The sequence below is a fragment of the Rhinopithecus bieti genome, unplaced genomic scaffold, assembly GCF_001698545.2.
Source record: "Rhinopithecus bieti isolate Rb0 unplaced genomic scaffold, ASM169854v2 scaffold_34281, whole genome shotgun sequence".
Lineage (NCBI taxonomy): Eukaryota > Metazoa > Chordata > Mammalia > Primates > Cercopithecidae > Rhinopithecus > Rhinopithecus bieti.
The window spans coordinates 901,683-929,529 of NW_016814762.1; the positions used below are offsets into that span (position 1 = coordinate 901,683).

General features: G+C 51.3%; 2 protein-coding genes across 5 annotated transcripts in view; both read right to left on the reverse strand.

Annotated features, from left to right (window-relative positions):
• The window catches only part of NUTF2 (nuclear transport factor 2), a 27,082-nt gene extending 3,473 nt beyond the window's left edge, over positions 1 to 23,609 (reverse strand). The window contains exons 1-5 of one of the 4 annotated variants that reach the window (XM_017852270.1): positions 23,358 to 23,467; positions 8,213 to 8,261; positions 4,194 to 4,321; positions 687 to 758; positions 499 to 597 (exon numbers count right to left, since the gene is read on the reverse strand). In XM_017852270.1, the coding sequence (XP_017707759.1) occupies positions 499 to 597; positions 687 to 758; positions 4,194 to 4,292 (270 nt within the window). In that variant the 5' untranslated portion in view covers positions 4,293 to 4,321; positions 8,213 to 8,261; positions 23,358 to 23,467. Of the gene's footprint in view, positions 1 to 498; positions 598 to 686; positions 759 to 4,193; positions 4,322 to 8,173; positions 8,262 to 22,888; positions 23,331 to 23,357 lie in introns of those variants that run through there. The other 3 variants (XM_017852271.1, XM_017852268.1, XM_017852272.1) reach the window with 3 other exon arrangements.
• Positions 23,610 to 26,155: 2,546 nt separating this feature from the next.
• Positions 26,156 to 27,847, reverse strand: part of THAP11 (THAP domain containing 11) — a 2,624-nt gene continuing 932 nt past the window's right edge. Inside the window, exons 1-2 of the mRNA XM_017852266.1 lie at positions 26,531 to 27,847; positions 26,156 to 26,403 (exon numbers count right to left, since the gene is read on the reverse strand). The exon at positions 26,531 to 27,847 is cut by the window's right edge and continues 932 nt beyond it. Of these exons, the coding sequence (XP_017707755.1) occupies positions 26,847 to 27,761 (915 nt within the window). The 5' untranslated portion in view covers positions 27,762 to 27,847 and the 3' untranslated portion in view covers positions 26,156 to 26,403; positions 26,531 to 26,846. The remainder of the gene's footprint in view (positions 26,404 to 26,530) is intronic.

Consider the following 27,847-nt stretch of genomic DNA (forward strand, 5'->3'; position numbering starts at 1 on the left):
GAGGGGGGGGAGGGAGGGAGGGCGTTCCAGGAATCTGCTTTGCTCAGCAGGTGAGGAGCCAGCAGCCGGCCTGAAGACTGGTAGCAAGGGCTGCAGTAGTGGACTGCCTGTCAACACCCAGCTGGCCTGTCCACCTTGACCTTGGGGCAGGTGGGAGCCTAGTGGCTTGGCACCCCAGTCCCATCCTGCTCCAATACTTCTCCCTTTTCCAGATAAAGGCTGTAGACCAGTGTCTGCCAATAGGACTTGCTGCAGTCACAAAAATGTTCTATATGGCTAGTATAGCCAAAGAAGTATGTTTTATTTAATCTTAATTAATGTAACTTAAAAATTGCCACCTATATGTGGAAAATGGCTAGCATACTGAACTACGCAGCTCTAGACAGTCACTTTGTCTGGGTGTCCCTAGATAAGCCGGCCACATCCACAGGGAAAGCAGGGACACAAGACTCTCCTCTGCCTGCCCACCCCTCCCTACCACTGTGACAGCACCATTACCTTAAGCTGGCCCACAACCATGCTGATGATGCAGCTATCTGGAGTGGGCTGATGGTCCTGTGCGGTGATGCTGTGCTGGATTTTCTGGAACGGAAGGCTCTGCAAGAGAGAGAGTGGGAGGTGGGAGAACCAAGGCCCGAAGAGGTGGGAAAGGAGGCACCTGCACCCTGGCTTTCATCCTTACTTACAGACAACTTCTCCACAATGGCAGCTTTCCCCTGGAACTGTTGTCCTTCCCACGTAAGGCATGACGCATCAATCTGAAAAATGCACAGGAAACCCCAGGGTTGGGACCTCAGAGTATAGGTATCTCTAAGGCCCTGGAAAGACTCTGAAAAGGGTCTTGCTTGGAGAAGTGTGGCCACACTTCAGTTTCCCTGTCTAAAGAGGGAGACTGAGTATAGCCCCCAAACATTACACTATCAACATCTTCAAGTATACCCCATTGTCCCATGGACCCAGGCTCTGAAAGACTATTTAATAAAATATACTTCCCATTTGTATTTAAGAAGTCATACGGCCACTGATATGCATAGGCCCGGGAGGGCTATATGTGGCCTGAGCTCAGCCATCCTGCTGTGTGGTGTCAGTCCCCAAAAGGTGTCGGAAATATGGCCAGGCACGGTGGCTCATGACTGTAATCCCAGAACTTTGGGAGGCCAAGGCAGGCGGATCACAAGGTCAGGAGATCAAGACCAGCCTGACCAACATGGTGAAACCCCAGCTCTACTAAAAAATACAAAAATTATCTGGGCGTGGTGGCGCATGCCTGTAATCCCAGTTACTCAGGAGGCTGAGGCAGGAGAATCGCTTGAACCTGGGAAGGGGAGGTTGTAGTGAACCGAAATCACGCCACTGCCCTCCAGCCTAGGTGACAGAGTGAGACTCCATCTCAAAAAAAAAAAAAGTCATCAGAAATAACTTGGAAAAATTCCACATTCATCACCTTCCACCGCCCAGGCTGACTTCCTCTGTGGACCTTCTAGCTAGCCTTCTGGATACCCCTGGGGTCAGGGAGAGATAGAGGCTGACAAGGCCTCCCAAGGCCTAGTCTGGGATCCGCCCTACCACCAAGAAGCAATATCTCACATGTAACCCACTTAGCTTAGTTCCACCTCAAATCTTCCCTTCCACAGCCTTCAAGGGCAGAACTCAAAAGGACCTCTGCTACTTACTAGCTGTGACATTAGTAAGTTATTTCTCTGAGTCTTCGTTTCCTAACCTTCAAAGGGGTAATGTGCTGAATATTATGAAATAATAAACATAAATTGTTATTTTAGGACCTTGCTAACTCTCTGGCTCAGGCCTGCTCTAAGAGATAATGAGGCCAGGCTGGGCACAGTGGCTCACGCCTGTAATCCCAGCACTTTGGAAGGCCGAGGCGGGTGGATCACAAGGTGAGGAGATCAAGACCATCCTGGCTAACATGGTGAAACCCCATCTCTACTAAAAATACAAAAAATTAGCCGGGCATGGTGGCAGGTGCCTGTAGTCCCAGCTACTTGGGAGGCTGAGGCAGGAGAATGGCATGAACCCAGGGGGCAGAGCTTGCAGTGGGCCAAGATGACGCCACTGCACTCCAGCCTGGGTGACAGAGCGAGACTCTGTCTCAAAAAAAAAAAAAAAAAAAAAGATAATCAGGCCAGTGGTTCACACCTGTAATTCCAGCACTTTGGGAGGCCAAGGTGGGCAGATCACTTGAGGTCAGGCATTCCAGACCAGCCTGGCCAACATGGTGAAACCCCATCTCTTCTAAAAATATAAAAATTAGCTGGGCATGGCGGTACGCACCTGTAACCCCAGCTACTTGGGAGGCTGAGGCATGAGAATTGCTTGAAGCTGAGAGGAGGAGGATGCAGTGAGCCAAAATTGCACAAATGCACTCTAGCCTGGGTGACAGAGTGAGACTCCATCCCCTCCAACAAAAAAAGAAAAGAAAGAGAGATAATGAGGCAGAATTGCCAGGATCTCAGGTCAGATCACTTCAGGTTTTCAAAAACTCTATGCTGGGCATGGTAACTCACACCTGTAAATCCTAGCACTTTGGGAGGCCAAGGCAGGCGATCACCTGAGGTCAGGAGTTAGAGACCAGCCTAGCCAACATGGTGAAATGTCATCTCTACTAAAAATACAAAAATTAGGCGTAGCCAGATGCGGTGGCTCATGCCTGTAATCCCAGCACTTTGGGAAGCTGAGGCGAGCGGATCACCTGAGGTCAGGAGTTCAAGACCAGCCTGGCTAACATGGTGAAACCCCATCTCTTACTAAAAAATACAAAAATTAGCCGGCGTGGTGACATGTGCCTGTAGTCCCAGATACTTGGGAGGCTGAGACAGAAGAATAGCTTGAACCCAGGAGGCAGACGTTGCAGTGAGCCGAGATTGCGCCACTGCACTCCAGCCTGGGTGACAGAGTGAGACTACATCTCAAAAAAAAAAAAAAAAAAAAAAATTAGGCTTGGTGGTGCATGCCTGTAGTCTCAGCTACTCCTGAGGTTGAGGCACAAGAATCGCTTGAACCCAGGAGGCAGAGGCTGCAGTGAGCCGAGATCACCCCACTGCACTTCAGCCTTGGTGACAGAGTGAGACTCTGTCTCAAAAAACAACAACAACAAAAAAAACTCTACTATGATAATGACAATCAAATAATATCTGTGCTGGAATTGGTCTTCCACTAATAAGATTTCCTTATTTTTTTCCAAAATTTCTGAATGGACCCTGACTTTCTGGAGACAGACACAGAAGACTATGGACACTCAGCCCAGTCAGGCTCTGAGACTGTGCCTGGATTACTCCTATCACCCCCATCAGGCTCACCTGCCTGATTGATCACACTTTTGTGACTGAATCTCAGGCAGAGTCAAATACAATTAGTTCTTGGTGTATATGAACACCACTATAAGAGCAGCAAACACCGGGAGCGGTGGCTCACGCCTGTAATCCCAGCACTTTGGGAGGCCAAGGTGGGTGGATCATGAGGTCAGGAGTTCAAGACCAGCCTGGCCTGGTGAAACCCCGTCTCTACTAAAAATACAAAAAATTAACTGGCCATGGTGGCAGGTACCTGTAATCCCAGCTACTCAGGAGACTGAGGCAGGAGAATCACTTGAACCCAGGAGGCAGAGGTTGCAGTGAGCTGAGATCGAGCCATTACACTGCAGCCCGGTGAAAGAGCAAGACTCCATCTCAAAAAAGGAGCAGTGAACAATGCCTGCATAGAAGGGTTTGTCAAATGACATATCAGCCTCCCTTGGGCTAACCCCATTTGTTTCCCATGAGCATTCAGGAGCTTTGGATCCAAAAGGAAGCTGGACCCCAGGCCTCCAGGAGAGCTCAGCTTTGCACTGAGGATGCTCATGGCTGCTGCCTCCAGAGGGCACCATGAGCCCCAACCTCTGCCTATTGCTGCCCAACCCAAAACCATGTGCCATGACAAGTGCTGGCCACATGGAATGGCAAGTCCAGAATACTCTGCCCAGAATAGCAGGATTCCCACTCTGGTGGAAGTTGACAAAAGGAAAAGTATAGACCAAGTTAGTTGGGCCAGGCCTCAGACCCCTCCCATGGACAAAAGCTCAGATACAGAGGTGTAGCCAATCCAGATAGGGCTGCCAAAACTTGTGAACTGGACATACTCGCCCAACATCCAGATTGATTCCCTTAGGTCCTATTCTGGCCCTAGAGCTGGAAACTTACGTAAATTGCGCCTAGTTGGGTTCTATCATTATCAAATAACTGGTAGTAATGTTGAATGAAGCTGGATCCAATCTGCTCCCAAATTGGCTTGTCTCCCATTCTGGAGCGTCACCCGGCCTCACGGAGACCTGCAAGACCAATGAGACCAGGAGGGAAGCATTGGTACCACAAAAGTAGGTGACTAGCCACTGACCCCCACCCCTCACTGGCCTTCCTGGAGTCCTTTGCTGAGATCTGTTCTCTCAGAGTACACGGAGAAGCCCTGGGGAACCGGTAGGAGACCCCTCCCAAGTCAGACCAGTGCTGGGAGCCCAGAGGTGGACCAGACCCAGCTTTTCCTTTGAGTTCTTGGTTGATGAGACACATAGATGACAGGGTCGTGGAGCACACAGGAGGGATGCTGAGGGTGGATCTACAACAAAGAAAGGTCAGAGCAGGCCCTTGAAAGCCCAGTAAGGGGAGGGTCCTTATGGGAGGAGTTAAGCACTCTTCCAATATCTTTCCATGTAATCCTCTCAACAAACTGCAAGGTCAGAGTTATTGCTGTTCTTCCCACTTTACAGCCCAGAACAACTGATATCTGTGTGTCTGTACTGTTTTGTATTACAGCGCTCAGGCCCCCAACACTGTTCCAGGGCTATGCTGACAGATGGAAGACCCAGTGAGGATGGGGGCAGATTCTCAAGGTCCCTCTTCTTCTTCTTTTTTCTTTTGAGATGGAGTTTCACTCTTGTTGCCCAGGCTGGAGTGCAATGGCATGATCTTGGCTCACTGCAACCTCTGCTCCCCGGGTTCAAGGAATTCTCCTGCCTCAGCCTCCCGAGTAGCTGGGATTACAGGTACCCTCCAACACACCCAGCTAATTTGTATTTTTAGTAGAAACTGGATTTCACCGTGTTGGCGAGGCTGGTCTCGAACTCCAGACCTCAGATGATCCACCCACCTTGGCCTCCCAAAGTGCTGGGATTACAGGCATGAGCCACTGCACCCAGTCAAGGCCCCTCTTCTGACAAAAATAGCAAGTGACCCCTTAGTCTCATGGGGGCAGTTTACTTCCCTGAGGCCAGGTGATACCTGACCTGGCCCTTTCTAGGATATTTCTTCATTGATTGGAGTAACTCCTACCCACTTCAGAGCTGAGGACATAAGTTCAAGGATCAGAGGGAAAGCTGAGGGTTGTGGGAAGCAGGGATGAAGGCTGTGAAGGGAAACGTGTCATCACTTCATATCCCCTCATCCCAGCATTGCCTTCACCCTAAGGAGCTGTCTCTCTTGGGTCTCTGAGAGGGAGGCGAGGCCCCCTCCCAACTAGAGACCATGGCTGTAAGGATACTGGATGGAAAACCCAAGCCCCAGATGGGAGAGTCGCTTGGGCTTTGCTAGGCTTTTTCCAAGTAGGGAAGCCCACATCTCGCTGCAGATCCCCTGACTGCAGACCCACGTGTTGTTCTGTGGTTGGCCCCGACTGTAGAGGAGCCCACCTGCTCTGTCCTGATAATAGGACTCTGAACTAAAGCAGTGAGGAGGTGGGTTCTATCCCAGCAGACAAGCATTCGCAGTGGTGGGATCTGATGCAAGTCACTGCCCTTCTTAGGGCCTCAGCCTCCACCACTGTAAGATGGGGATGGCAACCTGACAGTGCCAGTGGTTGTGAAGCTTCTCTAAGGGAACATGATAAAGCCCTCAGCTCAACATGGTAAGTGCTAGCTCACTCCAGTCCTTGTGACCTCACCCAAAGCCAGAGGAGCCAATGGGGAGGAATCATGTAGGGGAAGAGTGACAACACAGCCAATCCTCCACTCTGTGACCAACACTCAAGCCAATGAAGGACCAGGAAGCTAAGCCAGCTTTATTTTAGGTCCCCTAGGAGGTAGTGGCACTAAAAATAGAAGCTCAGTGCTGGGATGACTAAGAAATGTCCAGGAAAATCTAAAGCAAGCAGGGGAGAAAGCTTGGATCCAGTCATGCCTGCCACACAGGAACACAAGGTGTATCCTAGTTCACTCTGCCAAGAAGCAAATCAACAAGTGGGGAAAGCACAGGACCATCATCTAGTCTTCACTGTGGTCTTGGTCACATTTCCAAGGGGTCAGACTCTGGCTGTACCCACACGCAAACTTAGAGGACCTAAAGCAGAGCACAGCTCCCGCCCCTGGCATTTCTGCCCCTTCCACCCTAGTATTTGCTATGCTTAGTCACTCAACATGCCCTGACCCTGCTGCAGCTTCCAAGGTGCCATACCCAGTGCCTAAGAGCTCTGAGGGTAGGGGAAAAGCTGGAGGAATGGATAAGGGCCATGTCTCCTTCTACCCTTGGCTCACAGCAAAGTTGGGCAGTCCTCAGAAAGGATATGCCAACCAGAAGAAACAGCATCAGCAAATGTCTCGGGGCATGAAAAGGGTCTCGCTCTGTCCCCCAGGTCAGGGTATAGTGGTGCCATCTCAGCTCCCTGTACAGCCTCAACCTCCAGGACTCAAGCAATCCTCCCACTTCAGCCTTCCAGGGAGATGAGACTCCAGGCAAGCACCACCACGCCTGGCTCCTTTTTGTGTTTTCTACAGAGACCGGGCTTCGCCATATTGCTCAGATTGGTCTCAAACTCCTGAGCTCAAGTGATCCGCCCAGCTTGGCCTCACAAAGTGCTGGGATTACAGGAGTGTGCCACCACACCCAGCCTGTGATAACTTTCTGATACAAAAACTCCTTGACTGAAGTAGTGGTAGAAGGAAATGGGGTGGAGGAATAAAGGAAGAAAAGGACCCTTTGGCCTGGTAGGGCAGGGCACAGTGGGGAAGAGTAAGCTCTCTGAGGAACAGGACAGATCAGGGGCTCCCAGAAAATGAGAAGGAACCTTCAAAACTAGGTGGATTGAGGCCTGCTTCACCGTCTTGTGTTTATTTCCACGTAGTGATCACAACAGCCACACTGTCAGAATCCATCGTCATCCAGTGATGTCGCTGGGTCTTGCCCTAAGCTCATCTGGTACATCAGTGCTGACACTGGGTCCTCTGGTCAAGGCCCATCTCTTTCTCTGCTAACTCTGCATCCCTGAGCTCTAAACCACAAAGCTGACCATGCTCCTCCCCTACAACACCCTTGCTTTTGCTTAAAGGCCAAACCCCCTAAGTTCCACAGGTGGCTATCCACCCTCATGCCCATCTCTCTAGCCATTCCCTCCTACGTCAATCCAGCTACATACACAGACACAACAGAACCTACTGAAAGCCTGTTCTCTGTGTTTTGTACACAGGCAAGTCCCCTCCTGCGATCCCCACCCTTCTTACATCCTCCAGGCCAGGCTGGAAGATGTTCCCCAAAATAGCCAGCAAGCTCTGATCTTGTTTCTAACACATTTACTGTACAAGTAATAGGCTGGAAAGAAACAAAAAAAGCCCGGGCTCAGAGGCAGCCTCACATTAGATTGGGAACTGACCATCACGACAGCTTCTCCTACAGCTCTTGTGAGAGGGCCGCTGACCACACCATCTCCTGCTTCACCTCAACAGTCCGTAGGCTGAGGCCCGGCTCCTTGAGGAGCAGAAAAGACTCTGATGACCTCTCACCCACTGAACACCAGCCTTCGCTGACCTTTAGGTCTCTGTGAGCACAAAGACCCTCTAAGAATGTCTCAGCAACTGTGGCCCTCTCCCAACACATTTGCTCAGAGGCAGAGATGTCCCAGCCTTGTGAATAATTTTCAACTGTTTAGCCATAGATCCCAGGTTAAAACCTCTGACCCAGGAGATCCCGTTAGACAACAGAAAAACCCCATTTTTATCCTCCAATTTTAAGTGTTTCCAAGAACAAAACTCAAAATAACAGTGTCTGGCTGTGAACACTTCATTTTCACCAATGCATATTAGGCATAGAAATGTGCAAAGAGCTTATGTGCACTTGTTTGTAACCACACCCTGTGAGTCAACCCCCACGTTACAGATGACCAAAAGGAGATTCAGCGAGGTTAGCCAACTCCAACTCACTCTAGGTCAGCAGCTGATAGGTGGTGGAATTGTACTGACCAGATTTGGAGGCCTCTCCAGAGTCAGGACTCCTAGTGACAACTTGGGCCTGGAGACAAAAACAAACAGACCACATCAGTGAGAGCCCTCCTCTGAGCCTGGCTCTCTCAGAAAGGGGCAAGGCAGTCATGAACCAGGGCTTCCACCTCCAAACAAAGGCCTCAGGCAGAAGAGTTCCACATCAAGCCCAAAGTCCAAACCACAGGAGTTTTCATGGAGGATGATGTCAGTTTTCTCAAACCTTCAAAGTCACAACCCTGTTCTACCATCTCAGCAAAGCAGACAGAGCAGACAAAGATCCTAGCCCGAGGCAGGAGAGTGATTGGGAAGACCATGTCACTCCTTCCAGACTGCACACAGAAAGATTCTCATGTGTCTGAAGCCCACAGGGAATGCCAGTAGATCTGCACGGCCTGCAGTGAGGGCCCTGAAATCGGTACCGGTCGTGGCTATCCCCCACACATGCTATCATGGAGACCAAAAACACAGCCCTGAAGCACAGCCCAGAAAGGACTCTTCCAACAGGGAGACTGATAGCCAACCTGGCTTAAAACCCTCAGGCCCAAGGCAGGGCATAGTAGCTCACATCTGTAATCTCAGCACTTTGGGAGGCCCAAGCAGGAGGATCACTTGAGTCTAGGAGTTCTAGAAGCACCTCAGCAACAAAGCCTCATATCTACAAAAAATTCTAAAAATCAGCCAGGCATGGTGGTTCACTCCTGTAGTCTCAGCTACTCAGGAGGCTGAGGTGGGAGGATCACCTGAGTCCCGGAGGTAAAAGCTACAGTGAGCTGTGAACTTACCACTACAATCCACCCTGAGTGACAGGGCAAGACTCTGCCTCAGAACAAACAAACAGGCTGGGCATGGTAAGTCATGCCTGTAATTCCAGCACTTTGGAAGGCCGAGGTGGGCGGATCACGAGGTCAGGAGATTGAGACCATCCTGGCTAACATGGTAAAACAACTAAAAATACAAAAAATTAGCTGGGCGTGGTGGCGGGCGCCTGTAGTCCCAGCTACTCGGGAGGCTGAGGCAGGAGAATGGTGTGAACCCAGGAGGCGGAGCTTGCAGTGAGTGGAGATTGTGCCGCTGCACTCCAGCCTGGGCAACAGAGCGAGACTCCATTTCAAAATAAGATAAAATAAAATAAAACAAAATAAAGTAAAATAAAATTAAATTAAATTAAATTAAAATAAAACTAAATTAGCTGGCCGCGGTGGTGTACACCTGTAATCCCATCTACCCGGGAGGCTGAGGCTGCAGTGAGCTGAGAACGCCCCACTGCACTCCAGCCTGGGTGACAGAGCGAGGCTCCAACTCAAAAAAAAAAAAAAGGCCTAACGCAGTGGCTCATGCCCGTAATCCCAATACTTTGGTAGGCCAAGGCTGGTGGATCACCTGAGGTCAGGAGTTCCAGACCAGCCTGGGAAACATAGAGAAACCCCATCTCTACTAAAAATACAAAAAATTAGCTGGGCATGGTGGTGCATGCCTGTAATCCCAGCTACTTGGGAGGCTGAGGCAGAAGAACTGCTTGAACCCGAGAGGTGGAGGTGGCAGTGCGCCAAGAACGCTCCACTGCACTCCAGCCTGGGCAATAGAGTGAGACTTCGTCTCAAAAAAACAAACAAATGGCCGGGCGAGGTGGCTCACGCCTGTAATCCCAGCACTTTGGGAGGCTGAGGCAGGTGGATCACGAGGTCAGGAGATGGAGACCATCCCAGCGAACACAGTGAAACCCTGTCTCTACTAAAAATACAAAAAAATTAGCCGGGCACGGTGGTGGGTGCCTGTAGTCCCAGCTACTCACGAGGCTGAGGCAGGAGAATGGCGTGAACCCGGAGGCGGAACTTGCAGTGAGCTGAGATCACGCCACTGCACTCCAGCCTGGGCGACAGAGCAAGACTTCGTCTCAAACAAACAAACAAAACAAAACAAGCCCTTGGAGCCAGAGTGCAAAAAGTATCTTGGGGGTACAGTGGCTCACACCCATAATCATAAATGTAATCCCTCGAACACTTTGGGAATCAGCAGTTCAAGATCAGCCTGGACAACACAGTGAGACCTCATGTCTACAGGAATAAAAAAAAAAAAAAAAAAAAAAAAAAAGCTGGACATAGTGCAATATGCCTGTAGCCCCAGTTACTCGGAAGGCTGAGGTGGGAGGATAGCTTGAGCCAGGGAGGTCCAGACTGGGCAACACAGTGAGACCTTGTCTCAAAAAAAAAAAAAAATCCTGAAGGCAGAGCAGCAGCAACTAGACAGGAAGACATTGCTGGGTGTTAGTCTTTCAGGAAAAACTGTCCCCCACTAATTTTATGGTCTGACAAGGGGTGCTACTATGCATTCTGTCCCATGGCACCTGGAACAGTCTCAATCACTTATCCTGTCTTCAAGTATCAACCACTTATCCTGTCCTAGGTGACCTGGCCCTCCTGGCTGTCCAACCTCATCTCTTACCACTCCCTCCCCTCCTCTACAGTCGCACCAGGCACTTTCCTCCATCTGGAACATGCTGAGTCTGTTCTCACTGCAGGGCGCTGCAACTGTTGCTCCTTCTATCTGGACCACTCTACTTTCTAGACCTTCCTGTGTCACATATGTGCCAGCTCGAATGTCACCTCCTCATTCACACCTTCCCTGACCACTCGGTCTAAAGTAGCTGTCTAGTGGTCAGGTACAGTGGCTCACGCCTGTAATCCCAGCACTTTGGGAGGCTGAGGAGGCAGATCACTTGAGGTCAAGAGTTCGAGACCAGCCTGGCCAACATGGCGAAACCCTGTCTCTACTAAAAATACAAAAATCAGCCAGAAATGGTGGCGTGCGCCTATAGTCCCAGCTACTCGGGAGGCTGAGGTGGTAGAATGACTTGAACCCGGGAGGCAGAGGTTGTAGTGAGCCGAGATCATGCCGCCCCGCACTCCAGCCTGAGCGATAAAGAGTCAGTCTCAATTAAAAAATAAATAAATAAATAAAGTAGCTGTCTAGTTACCCATTTTGCCTCCTGTATTATTTTCTTAGCACTTATCACTGCAAGACATTGTCACATTTTGGTATTTGTTTACGGTCTATCTCCTTGACAAAGCACCCCTAGTCATCCCTGTTCCCATGGTACCTGGCCCAGCCCTCAATAACTATTTGTCGTCTAAGTGCATGAGTGTGTCAGAGCCTGGGCTGAGAAGCCAGTCCTTCTTCTCTGGGGGAGGAGTGAGTTCTGTGCAAACTTTACTCAAGTAGCCTACTGACCCACTTCCCCTCCACCCACACCTTCTGTCCAAGCTGTGAGGAAACAATTATTTCTTGTCCACCCAGCTATCTGTCTGTAGCATGTGGCAAGTGGGGCTTGGCCCCAATACTCTCTCATTCCCAAGGTCCTAGTGATGTGACAGACAACTGTGGCTGAACAGCAGGCACAGCCACACCCTCAAAGACCTGGCCTCTAGCCTGCTCCACCTCTCCCTTGTTAGGTGACCCTTTGACTCTGTCCCATCATTAGTAATTGTAGGATGTTAGGAGGAAATGATGGGGTATGGAGCAGGACCCAGCTGTTAGGAGTTACTACGGGTTCCTAGGTGAATACTGGGTCAACAGCTAGAAAGAAGGTAGGTATCTCACCCACACCATGGAGTAGGCCTAGAACCAGGAATGTAACCTGCGTGGCCCGCCACTCCCCTGCCTGAAGGATGGAGTGAAATCAGCCCAGATGGCTGAGCAGGATAGAATCCTTTCCTGGGACTGTCACCTGAGGTCTAGGTGCCCACAGCACCCTAAGGGCTCCTTCCTCCTCTTTTACCTGCAGGGAGGGTTCTATAGCCACTGGGCTTCCCTGACTGGCCCAGTTGAATCCCAAGACCTGCATTCTGGTCTCTGCTCTGCACTTACTCCATATGTAACCTCCCTTTCCCCAGTGACTCAGAAGACCTCTGGGGCCCCATTCCTTCTACCCAGCTCCCATCCGTGAACTTAGCCTCAGGCTATGAACTTGATGGTCAGGTAAACATGGACTTGGCTCCCCTAATGGGGCTTGAGACCCCTAAGGGACCACTCCTGTGGCCTGGCCAACACTGTTGTGACACGCTGAGATTGAGAAGAGCAGGGAATAAAGGGATGACCATGGCGTCCACAGGGTGGTGGAGGGAACACCTCCTATGAGTCAAACACTTCTGTGTTCTCTCACTTGAGTCTCACAACAAGCCCTGTGAAGCTGGAATGATTATCTTCACTTTATAGACAAGGAAACAAAGACTCCAAGAGGTTAAGAAAGAATTTAAGACCACAAAAAGCCACTGGCATAGCTAGCATTAGAATGTCCACAAAACTGGCTGAGATGGGGCCAGCACAGTGGCTCACACTTGTAAACCCAGCACTTTGGGAGGCCAAGGCAAGTGGATCACCTAAGGTCAAGAGTTCAAGACCAGCCTGGCCAACATGATGAAACCCTGTCCCTACTAAAAATACAAAAAATTGGCCATGCGTGGTGGCAGGTGCCTGTAATCCCAGCTACTCCGGATGCTGAGGCAGGAGAATTGCTTGAACCCGGGAAGCAGAGGTTGCAGTGAGCCAGAATCGTGCCACTGCACTCCAGCCTGGGCAATGAGAGTGAAACTCCAACTCAAAAAGAAACAAAACAAAACAAAACAAAACTGGGCCGGGCGCGGTGGCCCACCCCTGTAATCCCAGCACTTTGGGAAACCGAGGCAGGTGGATCACGAGGTCAGGAGTTCAAGACCAGCCTGGCCAAGATGGCGAAACCCTGTCTCTATTAAAAATACAAAAATTTCACTTTGGGAGGCTGAGGCGGGTGGATCATGAGGTCAGGAGATTAAGACCATCCTGGCTAACACGGTGAAACCCCGTCTCTACTAAAAATACAAAAAATTAGCCAGGTGTGGTGGCAGGCGCCTGTAGTCCCAGCTACTCAGAAGGCTGAGGCAGGAGAATGGTGTGAACCCGGAAGGCGGAGTTTGCAGTGAGCCGAGATTGCGCCACTGCACTCCAGCCTGGGCGACAAAGAGTGAGACTCCATCTCAAAAAAAAAAAAAAAAACAACAACAAAAATTTGCCGGGCATGGTGGTGGGTGCCTGTAATCCCAGCTACTCAGCAGGCTGAGGCAAATAATTGCTTGAACCTGGGAGGTGGAGGTTGCAGTGAGCTGAAATCACACCACAGCACTTCAGCCTGGGCGACAGAGGGAAACTGTCTTCAAAAAAAAAAAAAAAAAAACCGGCCAAGATGCGAACAGCTGAGAGCCAATGTGGAGTAGCAGAAAGCACCTAAGTGACAAAATCAGGTAGCACAAGAACATGTCCATACACCTTTCCACCTGCTTCAGGGACGTCCACATTGGCCACAATATAACAGTGGGTGAGTGCCAGCCCCTGAGCAAGACAGTGCGCTTCATCGTGTTCAAGGGCACCAAGGCCGTTGGCACCAAGAAGCAGTTCCAGAAGTTCTAAGGCTGGACGTCTGCCCACTCCCCGCAATGAAATAAAGTTATTCTCATTTTCCCCAACCCCTCGAAAAAAAAAATCGGGTGGCAAGGAATGCAGCCCAGGCCTTGTCTTCCCCTACGAAATCAGCAAGCTCCATGAGCCTTAGAATGGAAGAACCTGAGCACCTACTCAGCAGGTCAAAGCACCTTTACACCTTAGAGACATCAGAATTTGCATTCTCGTAGTCCTGAAACCACCTCCAAGTGGAACCAGTATCTCCACACAGAGTTCCTTCCTGGGGCAACAAGCTTTCCAGTTTCTGCCCTGGGGAGACCCACTGGCTCTGATGGAATCATTCGAGGTTTTAAGAAACAAACATTCCAAAATTCCTCCAGTTTACTGAAGACACTGGGGCAAACAGCCCTCAGTTCCCAGGTACCCCAGAAACCCCTCTCTCATGAGGAAAGTTCCCCATCTCCATAGCGGCCCTGTCTCCAGCCTGGGGGCTTAGGGAGCTGGCACACAGCAGGTACAGCAACAAATGAGTAACGCCCAAGGCAGTGAAAAGAAGTTCTTGGCCACTGGTCACCCTGCAGTAGGAGCCCTGGGGTCCCTAGGCAGGCCACCCTGGGCCTCGTGTCCCTCTCCCTTGGCCACTAAGACACGTTCCCAGCCAAACCCAGACCCAAGCAAAGCATTCTGCCCAGGAGGGCACACTCCAGCTGATAGGGTGAGGAAAAAGAGGGTGAATATTATTACATGGCCTAAATCACTCCAAGGATAATCCAAACACTGCTGGCTCCCCGAGAGAGGGACTTAAGAATTCCTGCCATACATGATCAAAGGAAGAGAGAATCACAGAATCTCAAAGCTAGAAAAGGGGTAGCCAACTCAAACTGAACTGCAAACACACAAACATCATTCTCAAATGCCCTATCAAAACATTAATTAAACATTAAAAAAAAAAAAAAAAAAAATCCAGCACCCAGCACAAGGTTCGGCTCAAACTTTTTTTTTTTTTTTTAAGACAGAGATCTCCTTTTGTCACCCATGCTGGAGTGCAGTGGCGCGATCTTGGCTCACCGCAACTTCAGTCTCCCAGGTTCAAACGATTCTCTTGCCTCCCGAGTAGCTGGGATTACAGGCACCTGCCACCATGCCCGGCTAAGTTTTTGGAATCTTAGTAGAGATGGGGTTTTTCCACGTTGGCCAGGTTGGTCTCAAACTCCTGACCTCAGATGATCCACCCACCTTGGCCTCCCAAAGTGCTGGGATTACAGGTGTGAGCCTCGTGCCCGGCCAAGAAATCATGCCCAACTTTCGATGTCCATTCTGTGGAAAACTTTTTGGATTCACTCCCCTTACCCCAAAAGGATTATTCCTCTGTCCCGGAGGCCTCAAGGAAAATGGTCTGAATTGCATTCTAAAGCAAGCACTATTGGTATTTCCAAAGTCCCTGCTGTCTCTGGCTTCCCTCTGTAAGCTCCCAGGCAACGGCCATCTGTTGAAGGTACATCCAAGGAGCCTCCCTGACCAGATCTGCTGAACCTCCCACCTCTGTGGAGAATTCCTGTCTGGCGCCTGGGAAGATCCCCTGATGGGTACCACCCCAGGAACAATTATTGGGCACTTAAAGTGACCATAAGAGGGTCTCAGTGAAAGGAGCAGAAGCCACAAACCCATGCTCCAGGAAAGGGATTAGAAGGTCTCGCACAGGCCAGGCACGCGGTGGCTCATGCCTGTAATCCCAGCATTGTGGGAGGCCGAGGTGGGCAGACCAAGAGTTGAAGAGATCGAGATCATCATAGCCAACATGGTGAAACCCCATCTCTATTAAAAATACAAAAATTAACTGGGCATGGTGGTGCATGCCTGTAGTCCCAGCTACTCGAGAGGCTGAGGCAGGAGAATCGCTTGAACCTGGGAGGCAGAGGTTGCAGTGAGCTGAGATCGTGCCACTGCACTCCAGCCTGGGTGACAGAGTGAGACTCCATCTCAAAAAGAAGGCCACGCACAACAGACAAGGCGTGGTAGCTGTTCCCTATAATCCCAGTACTTGGGAGGTTGAGAAAGGAGGATCACCTGAGCTCAACAGTTCTGAGACCAGCCTGGGCAACACAGTGAGATCCCATCTCTACAAAAAGTTGTATAACTTGGCCAGGCACGGTGGCTCACGTCTGTAATCCCAGGACTTTGGGAGGCTGAGGAGGGAGGATTACTTGAGCCCAGAGTTCAAGACCAGCGTGGGCAAGATAGTGAGACTTTTGTCTTCACAAAAACTAAAAAATAAAATATAAAGATTAGCAGGTGTGGCCCTGTAATCCCAGAACTTTGGGAGGCTGAGCGGACCACAGGGTCAGGAGTTCGAGACCAGCCTGGCCAATATGGTGAAACCCTGTCTATACTAAAAATACAAAAATTAGCCGAGCATGGTGGCGGGAGCCTGTAGTCCCAACTACTCAGGAAGCTGAAGCAGGAGAATCACTTGAACCTGGAAGGCAGAGATTGCTGTGAGCGAGATTGTGCCACTGCACTCCAGCCTGGGCAAGAGTGAGACTCCATCTCAAAAATAATAATAATAATTAGCCGGGCGTGATGGTGAGCATCTGTAATCCCAGCTACTCAGGAGGCTGAGGTGGGAGGACTGCTTGAGCCCAGGAGGTCAAGGCTGCAGTGAGCTGAGATGGCATCACTGCACTTTAGCAGTGACATAATCACAGCTCACTGCAGACTTGAACTTCCAGGCTGAAGTGATCCTTTTGCCTCACCTCCCAAGTAGCTGGGATTATAGGCACCCACCACCATATCTGGCTAGTTTTTATTTATTTAATTTATTTTAAAGACAGCATCTAGCACCAGGTGCAGTGGCTCACGCCTGTAATCCCAGCACTTTGGGAGGCTGAGGCGGGAGGATCACGAGGTCAGAAGATTGAGACCATCCTGGCTAACACGGTGAAACCCCGTCTCTACTAAAAATACAAAAAATTAGTCAGGCGTGGTGACAGGCACCTGGAGTCCCAGCTACTTGGGAGGCTGAGGCAGGAGAATGGCATGAACCCGGGAGGCGGAGCTTGCAGTGAGCTGAGATCACGCCATTGCACTCCAGCCTGGGCGACAGAGGGAGACTCCATCTCAAAAAAATAAATAAATAAAATAAAATAAAATAAAATAAAATAAATAAATAAATAAAGACAGGGTCTCGCTGTTGGTGAAAGAGTGAGACCTTATCTCATTAAAATAAAATATAAAGGCTGCTGATGTACACTAAGAAAAATTTTAAAAAGAAAAAAGGCCAGGCGCGGTGGCTCATGCCTGTAATCCCAGCACTTTGGGAGGCCAAGGTGGATGGATTACCTGAGGTCAGGAGTTTGAGATCAGCCTCACCAACATGGAGAAACCCTGTCTCTACTAAAAATATAAAATCAGCCAGGCGTGGTGGCACATGCCTGTAATCCCAGCTACTAAGGAAGCTGAGGAAGGAGAATCGCTTGAATCCAGGAGGCGGAGGTTGCAGTGAGCCAAGATCGCGCCATTGCACTCCAGCCTGGGCAACAAGAGCGAAACTCCGTCCCAAATAAATAAATAAATGAAAAGAAAGAAAAGAAAGAAAGGAAGGAAGGAAGAAAGGCATGGTGGCTCACGCTTATAAACCCAGCACTTTGGGAAGCCGAGGTGGGCGGATCACCTGAGGTCAGGAGTTTGAGACCAGCCTGGCCAACATGAAAATACCCCATCTCTACTAGAAATATAAAAATTAGCCAGGTGTGATGGCAGGCGGGTATAATCCCAGCCACTTGGGAGGCTGACACAGGAGAAACGCTTGAACCTGGGGGGCGGGGGTTGCAGTGAGCTGAGATTGTGCCACTACACTCCAGCCTGGGCAAGAGTGACACTTCACCCCAGCCTGGGTGAAAAGAAAAAAGAAAAAAAAAGATACCAGTGCTTCATTAAGGGAATCCTAGCTTTTTTTTTTTTTAGAGACAGGGTCTTGCTGGAGTGTCCCAGTCTACAGTGCAGTGGCATGATCATAGCTCACGGAACCTTGACCTCCTGCAGCCTCTTGAGCAGCTGGAACTACAGGTATACAACACCATAACCACACTAGCTATTTTTTTATTTTTCTTTTGTAGAAATAGGTATTGCAATGTTGACAAGGCTGGTTTTGAACTCCTGGCCTCAAGCGATGCTCCAGCTTCGGAGCTGGTGCTGAATCCTAGAATTTTTGATATAAGGTGGCTTCTAGTTATGAATTTTTTTTTTTCCGAGACGGAGTTTCGCTGTTGTTGCCCAGGCTGGAGTACAATGGCACCATCTCAGCTCACTGCAAACTCCACCTCCCAGGTTCAAGCGATTCTCCTGCCTCAGTCTCCAGAGTAGCTGGGATTATAGGCATCTACCACCACGCCCAGCTAATTTTTGTATTTTTAGTAGAGACAGGGTTTCTCCATGTTGGTCAGGCTGATTTCGAACTCCTGACCTCAATTGGTCCACCCTCCTCAGCCTCCCAAAGTATTGGGATTACAGGAGTTTTGAGCTACTGCGCCCGGCCTAGTTCTGAAATTTGAAAATTCTGTGTCTCCAGGGTGGGGAACATCAAACACCAGGCCTGTCGTGGGTGGCGGGGCGGGATAGCATTAGGAGATACACCTAATGTAAATGAGGAGTTAATGGGTGCAGCACACCAACATGGCACATGTATACATATGTAACAAACCTGCACGTTGTGAACATGTACCCTAGTACTTAAAGTATAAAAAAAAAAAAAAATTCTGTGTCTCCTTTTATTTTTTGAGACAGAGTCTCACTCTGTCGCCAGGCTAGAGTGCAGTGGCACAATCTTGGCTCACTGCAACCTCCTCCTGGGTTCAAGCGATTCTCCTGCCTCAGCCTCCTAAGTAGCTGGGATTACAGGCACCCGCCACCATGCTCGGCTAATTTTTGTATTTTTAATAGAAACAGAGTTTCACTATATTGGCCAGGCTAGTCTCGAACTCCTGACCTCCTGATCTGCCCACCTTGGCCTCCCAAAGTGCTGGGATTACAGGCCTGAGTCACCGCACCCTGCCTAGGCTGTGTCTCTCTTAAGTAATTCTTCCCCTCCCAAACCACCAACTCCAAAGGCAGCAGAATAAAACAAGACATGGCTCAGAGAGAAGAGATGGGCTCAGCCAGGCGCGGTGGCTAACACCTGTAATCCTAGCACTTTGGGCAGCCGAGGTGAGTGGTCACTTGAGGTCAGGAGTTCAAGACCAGCCTGACGAATATGGTGAAACCCCATCTCTACTAAGAATACAAAAATTAGCCGGGTGTGGTGGTGGGTGCCTGTAACCCCAGCTACTCGGGAGGCTGAGGCAGGAGAATCGCTTGAACCCAGGAGGCGGAGATTGCAGTGAGCCAAGATGGCGCCACTGCACTCCAGCCTGGGCAACAGAGCAAGACTCTGGCTCAAAAAAAAGTGATAGGCAGATAGGCCTCTATACATGAAAGGACATAATTCTGAGCTAATTGAGAACTTAAGCATCTTGATATCCCACCTCATCCTTGTGCAGCCAAATCCCAACCACCGCATGCCAGGTCCCACTTCCAAGTCAGCCTTACATGAACAGAGGATGCAGACAGATCCTGGAGAACCTCAGGGTACTTCTCTTATATCTGAGACCTAGATGGCCTGCCAAGTTCCAGAAACGTTAACGAATTATCAGGATCAGGATGCCTAGCGATGGCTAGCTGACCTCAGACAAAGAAGTTACAGGGAACTTCTAGAGGTTGGAATGAGAGGGAGGCACCTGAATTCCTCCTACTCTTGAGTAACCTTGGAGAAGGAAAAGTATCTTTTTCACCCTGAAGAAAACCCTTGTGATCACTCGGCAATTGTTCACGTCTGTAATCCCAGCACTTTGGGAGGCTGAGGTGGGAGTATCACTTGAACTCAGGAGTTTGAGACCAGCCTGGGCAATATATGGAGATCACATCACTACAAAAAATAAAAATAAAATTAGGCTGGGATCAGTGGCTCACGCCTATAATTCCAGCACTTTGGGGAGGCCAAGGCAGGTGGATCACCTGAGGTCAGGAGTTCAAGACCAGCCTGACCAATATGGTGAAACCCCGTCTCTATTAAAATTACAAAAATAGCCAGGCGTGGTGGCGAGCCCCTGTAGTCCCAGCTACTCGGGAGGCTGAGGCAGGAGAGTCATTTGAACCCCGGAGGCGGAGGTTGCAGTGAGCTGAGATCGTGCCATTGCACTCCAGCCTGGGCGAAAGACCAAGACTCTGTCTAATAAATAAATAAAAAAAAAAAATAGGCCGGGCGCGGTGGCTCAAGCCTGTAATCCCAGCACTTTGGGAGGCCAAGGCGGGCGGATCACGAGGTCAGGAGATCGAGACCATCCTGGCTAACCCGGTGAAACCCCGTCTCTACTAAAATACAAAAAACTAGCCGGGCGAGGTGGCGGGCGCCTGTAGTCCCAGCTACTCGGGAGGCTGAGGCAGGAGAATGGCGTGAACCTGGGAGGCGGAGCCTGCAGTGAGCTGAGATTCGGCCACTGCACTCCAGCCTGGGCGATAGAGCGAGACTCCGTCTCAAAAAAAATAAAAAAATAAAAAATAAAAAATTTGTAATTTTTTTATTGTAGTAATACATGCCTGTAGTCCCAGCTACTTGCGAGAATGAAAGGGAGGATTACTTGAGCCCGGGAGGTCGAGGCTACAGTTGGCCACAACTGAGCCACTGCACTCCAACCTGGAGGGCGAAGCAATATCTTGTCTCAAAAAAACAAAAACAGGCCAGGCGTGGTGGCTCATGCCTGTAATCTCAACACTTTAGGAGGCCAAGGCAGGTAGATCACCTGAGGCCAGGAGTTCGACCAGCCTGACAAATATGGTGAAACCCCATCTCTAATAAAAATACAGAAATTAGCCAGGTATGGTGGTATGCACCTGTAGTTCCAGCTACTTGGGAGGCTGAGGCAGGAGAATTGTTTGAACCCAGGAGGCAGAGGTTGCAGTGGGCCGAGAGTGCACCACAGCACTCCAGTCTGGGTGACAGAGCGAGACTCTGTCTCTAAAGAAACAAAAAACAAACAAAAAAAAACTCTCTTGGTCAAGCCACCCAGGGCCACGAAATACGCAAACTAAGCCAGAGCCATAAGCCAGCTCACCTGAAATCTGTGTCCTAGAAAGTAGCAATCCAGACAATCTACAGAGTCTTGAAATAACTGCTTCTAGTTCTAGATTTCACCTCATTGTCCTGTGGGTAGTCCCTCTTGGATGAACCTGATTTCCATGTCCTCATGGGCCAGAATATGGACTAGGAAAGTTAAATCCAGAGAGAAGGCAGGGTTTGGTAAGATCTGAGCAGCATCCTTGCCTGTTCTTCCCGACCAGGGAAAATAACTAGGCAGAGCAATTCATATGCAAGAAAACATGTAAGTCATGAGTACTTGGAAGAAGTGACCAGAAATGACCAGAAAAACATTACCTGGGAAAATACTCAAGGGGGAAGAAAAAAAAATGTAGGGGCAGTTGCCTTCTTCACCTTGGGTCTCAATCAGTCCTTCTAAGAGCCCTGATATTCTGCTTCCTGCTGAGGCCAGGGCTGCAGAGATTGAGCTGCTGCTTTTTTTTTTTTTTTTTTTTTTTTGAGACGGAGTCTTGTTCTGTCGCCCAGGCTGGAGTGCAGTGCCATGCTCTCTGCTCACTGCAACTTCTGCCTCCCGGATTCAAGCGATTCTCCTGCTTCAACCTCCTGAGTAGCTAGCTGGGATTACAGGTGCGCGCCACCATACCCAGCATTTTTTTTTTTTTTTTTTTTTTGAGACAGAGTCTCGCTCTGTCACCCAGGCTGGAGTGCAGTGGCCAGATCTCAGCTCACTGCAAGCTCCGCCTCCTGGGTTCACGCCATTCTCCCGCCTCAGCCTCCCGAGTAGCTGGGACTACAGGCGCCGCCACCTCGCCCGGCTAGTTTTTTGTATTTTTGGTAGAGACGGGGTTTCACCGTGTTAGCCACGATGGTCTCCATCTCCTGACCTTGTGATCCGCCCGTCTCGCCCTCCCAAAGTGCTGGGATTACAGGCTTGAGCCACCGCGCCCGGCCCTGCATTTTTTTGTTTTTTAAGACAGAGTCTTGCCCTGTCACCCAGGCTGGAGTGCAGTGGTGTGATCTCAGCTCACTGCGATCTCAGCTCACTGCGATCTCCACTTCCCGGGTTCAAGCAATTCTCCTGCCTCAGTCTCCTGAGTAGCTATCATTACAGACGTGCACCACCACGTCCAGCTAATTTTTGTATTTTTAGTACAGATGCACTTTCGCCATGTTGGCCATGCTGGTCTGGAACTCTTGACCTCAGGTGATCCGCTGGCCTTGGCCTCCCAAAGTGCTGGGATTGCAGGCGTGAGCCACCGCGCCAGGCCTGAGCTGCTTCTTTAGTCTCTGGAAAGACTGCGGCTCAGAGAAATCAAGGCTTTACATGCCATCTCTCCCCTAGTTCCAAGATCTTCTCTGGACTGGTTCCTAAATTTACCATCTCTCAATCAGAAGCGCCTTGACAAAGGCTATCAGGATAGTATTCTCTGGTCAAAGATAACCCTTCTCCCAGAACTCAGTAGGGTCTCTGATGGCAGCAGTAAGGGCAATTTCATAAAGCAACCACGTTCCTGCCTGTTTATAGGCGGCTCCAGTTGTTGGGAAGTGAGCAAGCAAGTGAGGGGAAGCCAGACTTTCTGCAGCTTCCAGCCCTAGTTCTGCCGCCCAGGCTTCGCAAGGGCCCCACAAAGTCTGAAATCTACATGCTCCACACCAAGGCCCCTTCCAGCCCAGGTTTTGGTTTAGCACTAGGCTCAAGAACCTCAGGCCTGAATTCTACTTTCCCGTGCCTTAAGTCCCACCTTAACATCCCATTATTACGAAGTCATCCTCTCCTGCGGGGCAATTCTATGTTGCCGCTGGGGCCTGGTCACTGATAGAGAAGGGCGTGGACTGGGCCTACCCGCCAGGAGCCGCCTCACCCCATCAGGCCCAGGCAGGGGTAAAGTCTCCAGTGGAATCCCCTCCCGCCTCATATTCCCTGACCCTGCCCTCCCTGCGAGAACTCTAGTACGGGCTCCACAGAGGGAGCGGTAATAAACGTACACTCCCGAGGGGCAGACAAGCAGGGGGCGTTCACCTACACCCCGGCCGGGCTATGGTCGGGAACAGGGTGAGGGGCCCAAGCCCCGGCTGCGGCAGGCGGGCGCCCTTACCCATGCTGACTCTGGAGCGGGCCGGGTGGCGCTGCCCATCCCCGGATCCTTCGTAGGTGGGTAGCAGGACGTGGGACTGGGGTCTGCCCGCTAGCCAGCCTGCAGAGCTTGCGGGGCTCGCGCAGGCCGGGCCAGGCTAGACGGGGCGGGGCCGTAAGGCCCCATCCGGATGGTCCCGACTAGAGAAAAAGGCCCGGCCATGGCGCAGGCCAGTGCAGCAGCCACCAGCACGGTACGGCCCAGATAGGCGCCTGGCTGGCTCTCTCTGCGTTCCCCCCGGCCGCCGCCTCACAGGACCGGCGGGAGGCGGAGCCGCGCTCGACACATGGCCCGGGCCCCGCGCGGCTTCGGGCCGCCGGGGGGGGGAGGGGAGGGGCCGCCCGGGGACTCTCAGCGGAGCGTCCCGGCAGCCCGGAGAGCGGCTCCTGCGGCCCAGCCCCCGCCCCGGCGTGCTGGCCCCGACACTCACCCGAGGGGCTGGCACGATGGCGGCAGCGGCGGCGGCGGCAACCCAGCGCGGTCTGCGACCGACTGTCCCTTCCCCCCTGCCTTCCTTCGCCCGCCCCGCTGCACTCTGGGAGACGCAGTCCCACCGCCCCCCCTTTCCGGCATGAGCACGCCGAGAGAAAACTACAATTCCCGGTGTGCTATGCGCGGAGGCCCAGCCACGGCCCGCAGCGCGGGAGGTGAGTCTAAGCCAGGGAGTGAGGCTGCCGGGGCAAGCCCCTGAGAATTGTGGTCTAGTGGAAGCCTCTGGAACACTGGAGGTTGGCGCCCCGCTAGGGTCAGGGCTCAGTTGTTGCCTGGTCTCAGCTGGCTCGGCCCCGCCCGGTCTGTGCACTGGGGTGGGGGTTGGCCCCGCCTCCGTGGGAGCCCAGCCCGGCCCCAAGCTGGCCCAGCTGCCCCTCCCTGGGCCCCTGGGCCGTTTCCGCTCACGAAACCCCTTCCCCTTGGGGCTATGGCTGCCGCTGCTGCTCTTTCGAGCTGTGTGGCCTTAACCATCCCGGGCGGAACGCAAAGCTCTTGCAATTGTAACATTCGTTCGCCTGCCCCTGGGCGAGCTGGGCCCAAAGCTGGTTTCGAGCAGGCTAGGCTGTTCTTGGGCCGGAGACTCAGATGTCCCTCAGGTGGGGCTTGGCTGGAGAGGTTACCCTCAAACTTCTACAGTCAGGAGTCCCCAAAACATTCTGTAAGGTTTTTTTGCAGCAGACATAGCAGCTAAGTGTTTCATTTTTATTAATGAGGAAAGAAATAACTGACTCACCCAAAATTTCCCTGTGATTTAAGTGACCAGATTGTAAATAGTTCTCTTCCTACCCATTGCCCTTTCCTTTCAACGCCCATTTCATTGTTTCCTTGGTAACACAAACATTTGTGGTAAGTCCAGTCTCTAGGTCAGACCTGTGCTTGGCAAAGACATCTGCAGCCAACCTGGGGTACCACAAGTAAGGGAAATGGCTGCAAGGCCTCTCCAGGCAACTCCTAGCCTTCCCTCCTGGCCGGAGATCTCTCAGTACTGACGTTCTTCCAGAAGAGTTTTGCACCTTTACCCACCCCTAGGCTACCCCTTCAAGAGATGACTGGTAAGATCGGACCACGCTTGTTTTTTAAATCTCAGGTCTGTCAACATTACACTTTGTCAGACTAGATGCTTACTACTCAGCTGGTGAGAACCTTGCATTGCCCCGCTTGTACATCTGCATCTGGGATCTCCATTGCTCTGTGAACTGTCTTCTTCTCCCTAAGAAGCCAAAACACTGCCCATAACCTCCAAACACCAGAGAGGGTCCAGGGAGTACTGTTGAGAGCCTCAAGGGAGCCAAGGCAGAAACAGCAGAAGTCCCTTCAATAAACAGGAGCTCAAGGATGCACTGAAGAGCATGGCTACAGCCTGGAAAAGACCTCACTCCACGGAAGGAAACCCGGAAGATTGAGAGACGGGCCCAATAGGAGCAACAAAGGGCACTGCTGTGCTTCCACCACCTGATTACCAGCCAGATCTAACCCTAGGAAGGCAGAGTTCCAGTCCATCCCCCAACCAGGCACCCACACAACTTATGTCTCACCCCTTCTTCCCCACCAGACTTCTTTCCCAACTCAGTGCTAAGGGACTAGAAGGGAAACAGAGACTTGAGTTTTAGGACCATTCCAGCATGTTGCCACAGGCAAGTCCCCAGGCAGATGGCTTTGTCCATAAGTAACAGAAGGAAGTCATATTTTATGGGGTCTGAAAGTCTCTATTTGTATCCCACCACCCACAGTAAACCCACAGCTTTAAAGGCATTCACTTCGAGACACTGGCTTTGAGCTAAATTACTTGGAGCTACAGACAAAAACAATGTCATCCTTGCCCCTACAATATCCAATCTAAGAAAAGATAGAAGCTGGGCGGGTGGCTCACACCTGTAATCTCAGCACTTTGGGAGGCAGAGGCAGGCGGATCACCTGAGGTCGGAAGTTCGAGACCAGCCTGGCCAACATGGTGAAATCCTGTCTCTACTGAAAATACAAAAATCAGCCAGATGTGGTGGCCGGCGCCTGTAATCCCAGCTACTCGAGAGGGTGAGGCAGGAGAATCGCGTGAACCCAGGAGGCAGAGGTTGCAGTGAGCTGAGATCATACCATTGCACTCCAGCCTGGGCGACACGAGCAAAGCTCCATCTCAAAAAAAAAAAAAAAAAAAAATTAGAGGCAACCAAGAAAATGAGTCAAGGGATCACACCTCCCAACTTCTTAATGCCCTCTGTGAATACAGATCTGTCACACCAAAGGTGTACCAAGGCCAAGGTATCTATACAAGAGTCCTTGTGCCTGAAGCAGCTCTGGCTAGCTCCAGCTGTGGTCTTACTGGTTCGTAGAGTAACTCCATGCACATGCATACCAGAGGCTGTGCTAAGCCTAAGGGATGTCATGGTGAGCAAAATTCAATCCCAGCTGAGAATTCAAAACCCTCAAAGGCGAACTATCACAATATAGTTTAGTTACCAGTTGGTCCTTCTTGTTGAAAGGATACAGGGAGATAACCCACGGACAAACTGGGCCCATTTGGTGCAGTTTCCAAACTCTTTAGGGTGAGCTGGGCCAGGAACTCTGTGAGGACCTTGTAAGGCCAGGATCCATGTGCTTAGGGTCCATTTTTGGAAAAACCTGGTCATAAGCATCTCTACTTTCAGGGTCAGCCTGGTCTTTCAAATAGGCTGAGGCCTATTTCCCCATGTTTCAAGGACATTTAACTATGTTTTGTAAAATAAAATGGCGAGACCCAAATAAAAACCTTACTTTTTGTTTAATTTGTTTTGCCAAACAAACACAGTGAAAACTTTAGTCTGACTAATTGTACAGAAAATAGAATTTGTAACCAGTAGCAAACAAAACAGGATAAACCTAAGTCCCTGGCAAGCTGGATCTCCATCAGCAGATCATCCAGATCCCCTTGTAAATGGTCTCCTGGGAAAATAAATCCTAGGAAGCAGAGGCACAGATTTACCAGTCCCCATCAGAATCACAGGCTGCACCTGGGAAGGAAAAGCATGAAAAGGAGAACTGATGTTACTTGAATCTCTTATCACTACACACATTAGAGTTGTCTGCTGACCAACCTTAAGGTATGGTTTATCCCAAACCCATAGTCCCTGGACATACCACCTGCATCCCTAGAGGGTAAGTTTCAAGTTCAGTGGTTCTGAAGCCTCTGCTTAACCAGAATCTGCAACAATAACTGGGGAGGAAGGGTAGACAAAGTCATAATTGCTGGTGTCACCAGGGCAGAGTCTAAGGCCCCAGCTTCCACTTCAGGAGGAAACAGTTGAGGATGCCAGGTCACCAGCAAGAGAGTCCAGCTGCCTTAAGCCTCAGTACTGTCAACCAGTGCCCCAGGAGTATAGAGGAGTTCAACAATGGCCTGCAGTCCCCTGGGTGGATGGGGTCTGGGAGTCCAGCAGGCCGCCGGGGCACCAGTTCACATTCCATGCTTCTTGCGGATGACAGCCATGGCAAGCAGCCGATCCTTCTCGCGCAGTTCTTCGCGCAGCTTGGCCTCGGTGAGACGCAGGTGGCGAATGCTGCCTTTCATCTCTTTCATCTTCACTTCCATCAGCGCCAGGATGTCCCGCTGCTCATTCAGCTTGCGCAGGAGCTCCTCCTCCGTGGTGCCTGACGACAAGGAGTACGAATGGTCGGAGCCAGTATCAGGGAAACCTTCTTCTCCTACTACCACCAACTGGGGGCCCATGGGGCACTCGGCAGCCTCCAGCCCTGCGGTAGCAGCCTGTAACTCCGACGCGGCGGCCGCAGCGGCTGCGCCCTCTGTGGCTGCAAACTCAACTTGCACTGTAAGATCGATGGGCTTCACGTCTTCTCCAGTGGGAGTGATGGGCGCCGGCGGCACGGATCCCGGAGCCTGACTGCTGTCTACAGCGGCCTGAAGGGTAAGAAGCACGGCCGCGGAAGCAGACACCAGGTTCGGCTGCAGCTGGGCAGTCTGGGCAGTGGAGGCAGAGGGTGACGCCTGCTGCTGCTGCTGCTGTTGCTGCTGCTGCTGTTGTTGCTGCTGCTGCTGCTGCTGCCTGCGGCGGGCGGCCGCGGCCCCAGCGGGTCTGCGCGCTACTTTGCGCTCATTGACGCCGCGCAGCGGGAAGATGGTGGGGACGCGTACCGTGTAGGTCTTGCGGCCGCCCTGGAAGTGAACGCTGCAGAGACGGTGGCCTGTGGTGGGCTGGAAGGTGGAGAAGCACCCACTGACGCCGGCACGCGACACGTTCTTGAGCCAGAGGCGCCGCAACTCAGCGTCCTTTGGAAACGTGTAGAAGTGCAGCGCCTTGTCCCGGTGCGAGTTGTTGTAGCAGCCTGGCACGCAGCACGTAAAGCCAGGCATGGCTGCGCCTCGCGGCCCGGCCCGGCCCACCGGCCTCCTGCGCCCTTCGACGGCCCAGTGGCTCCGCCGCCGCCCGCCCCTCGACG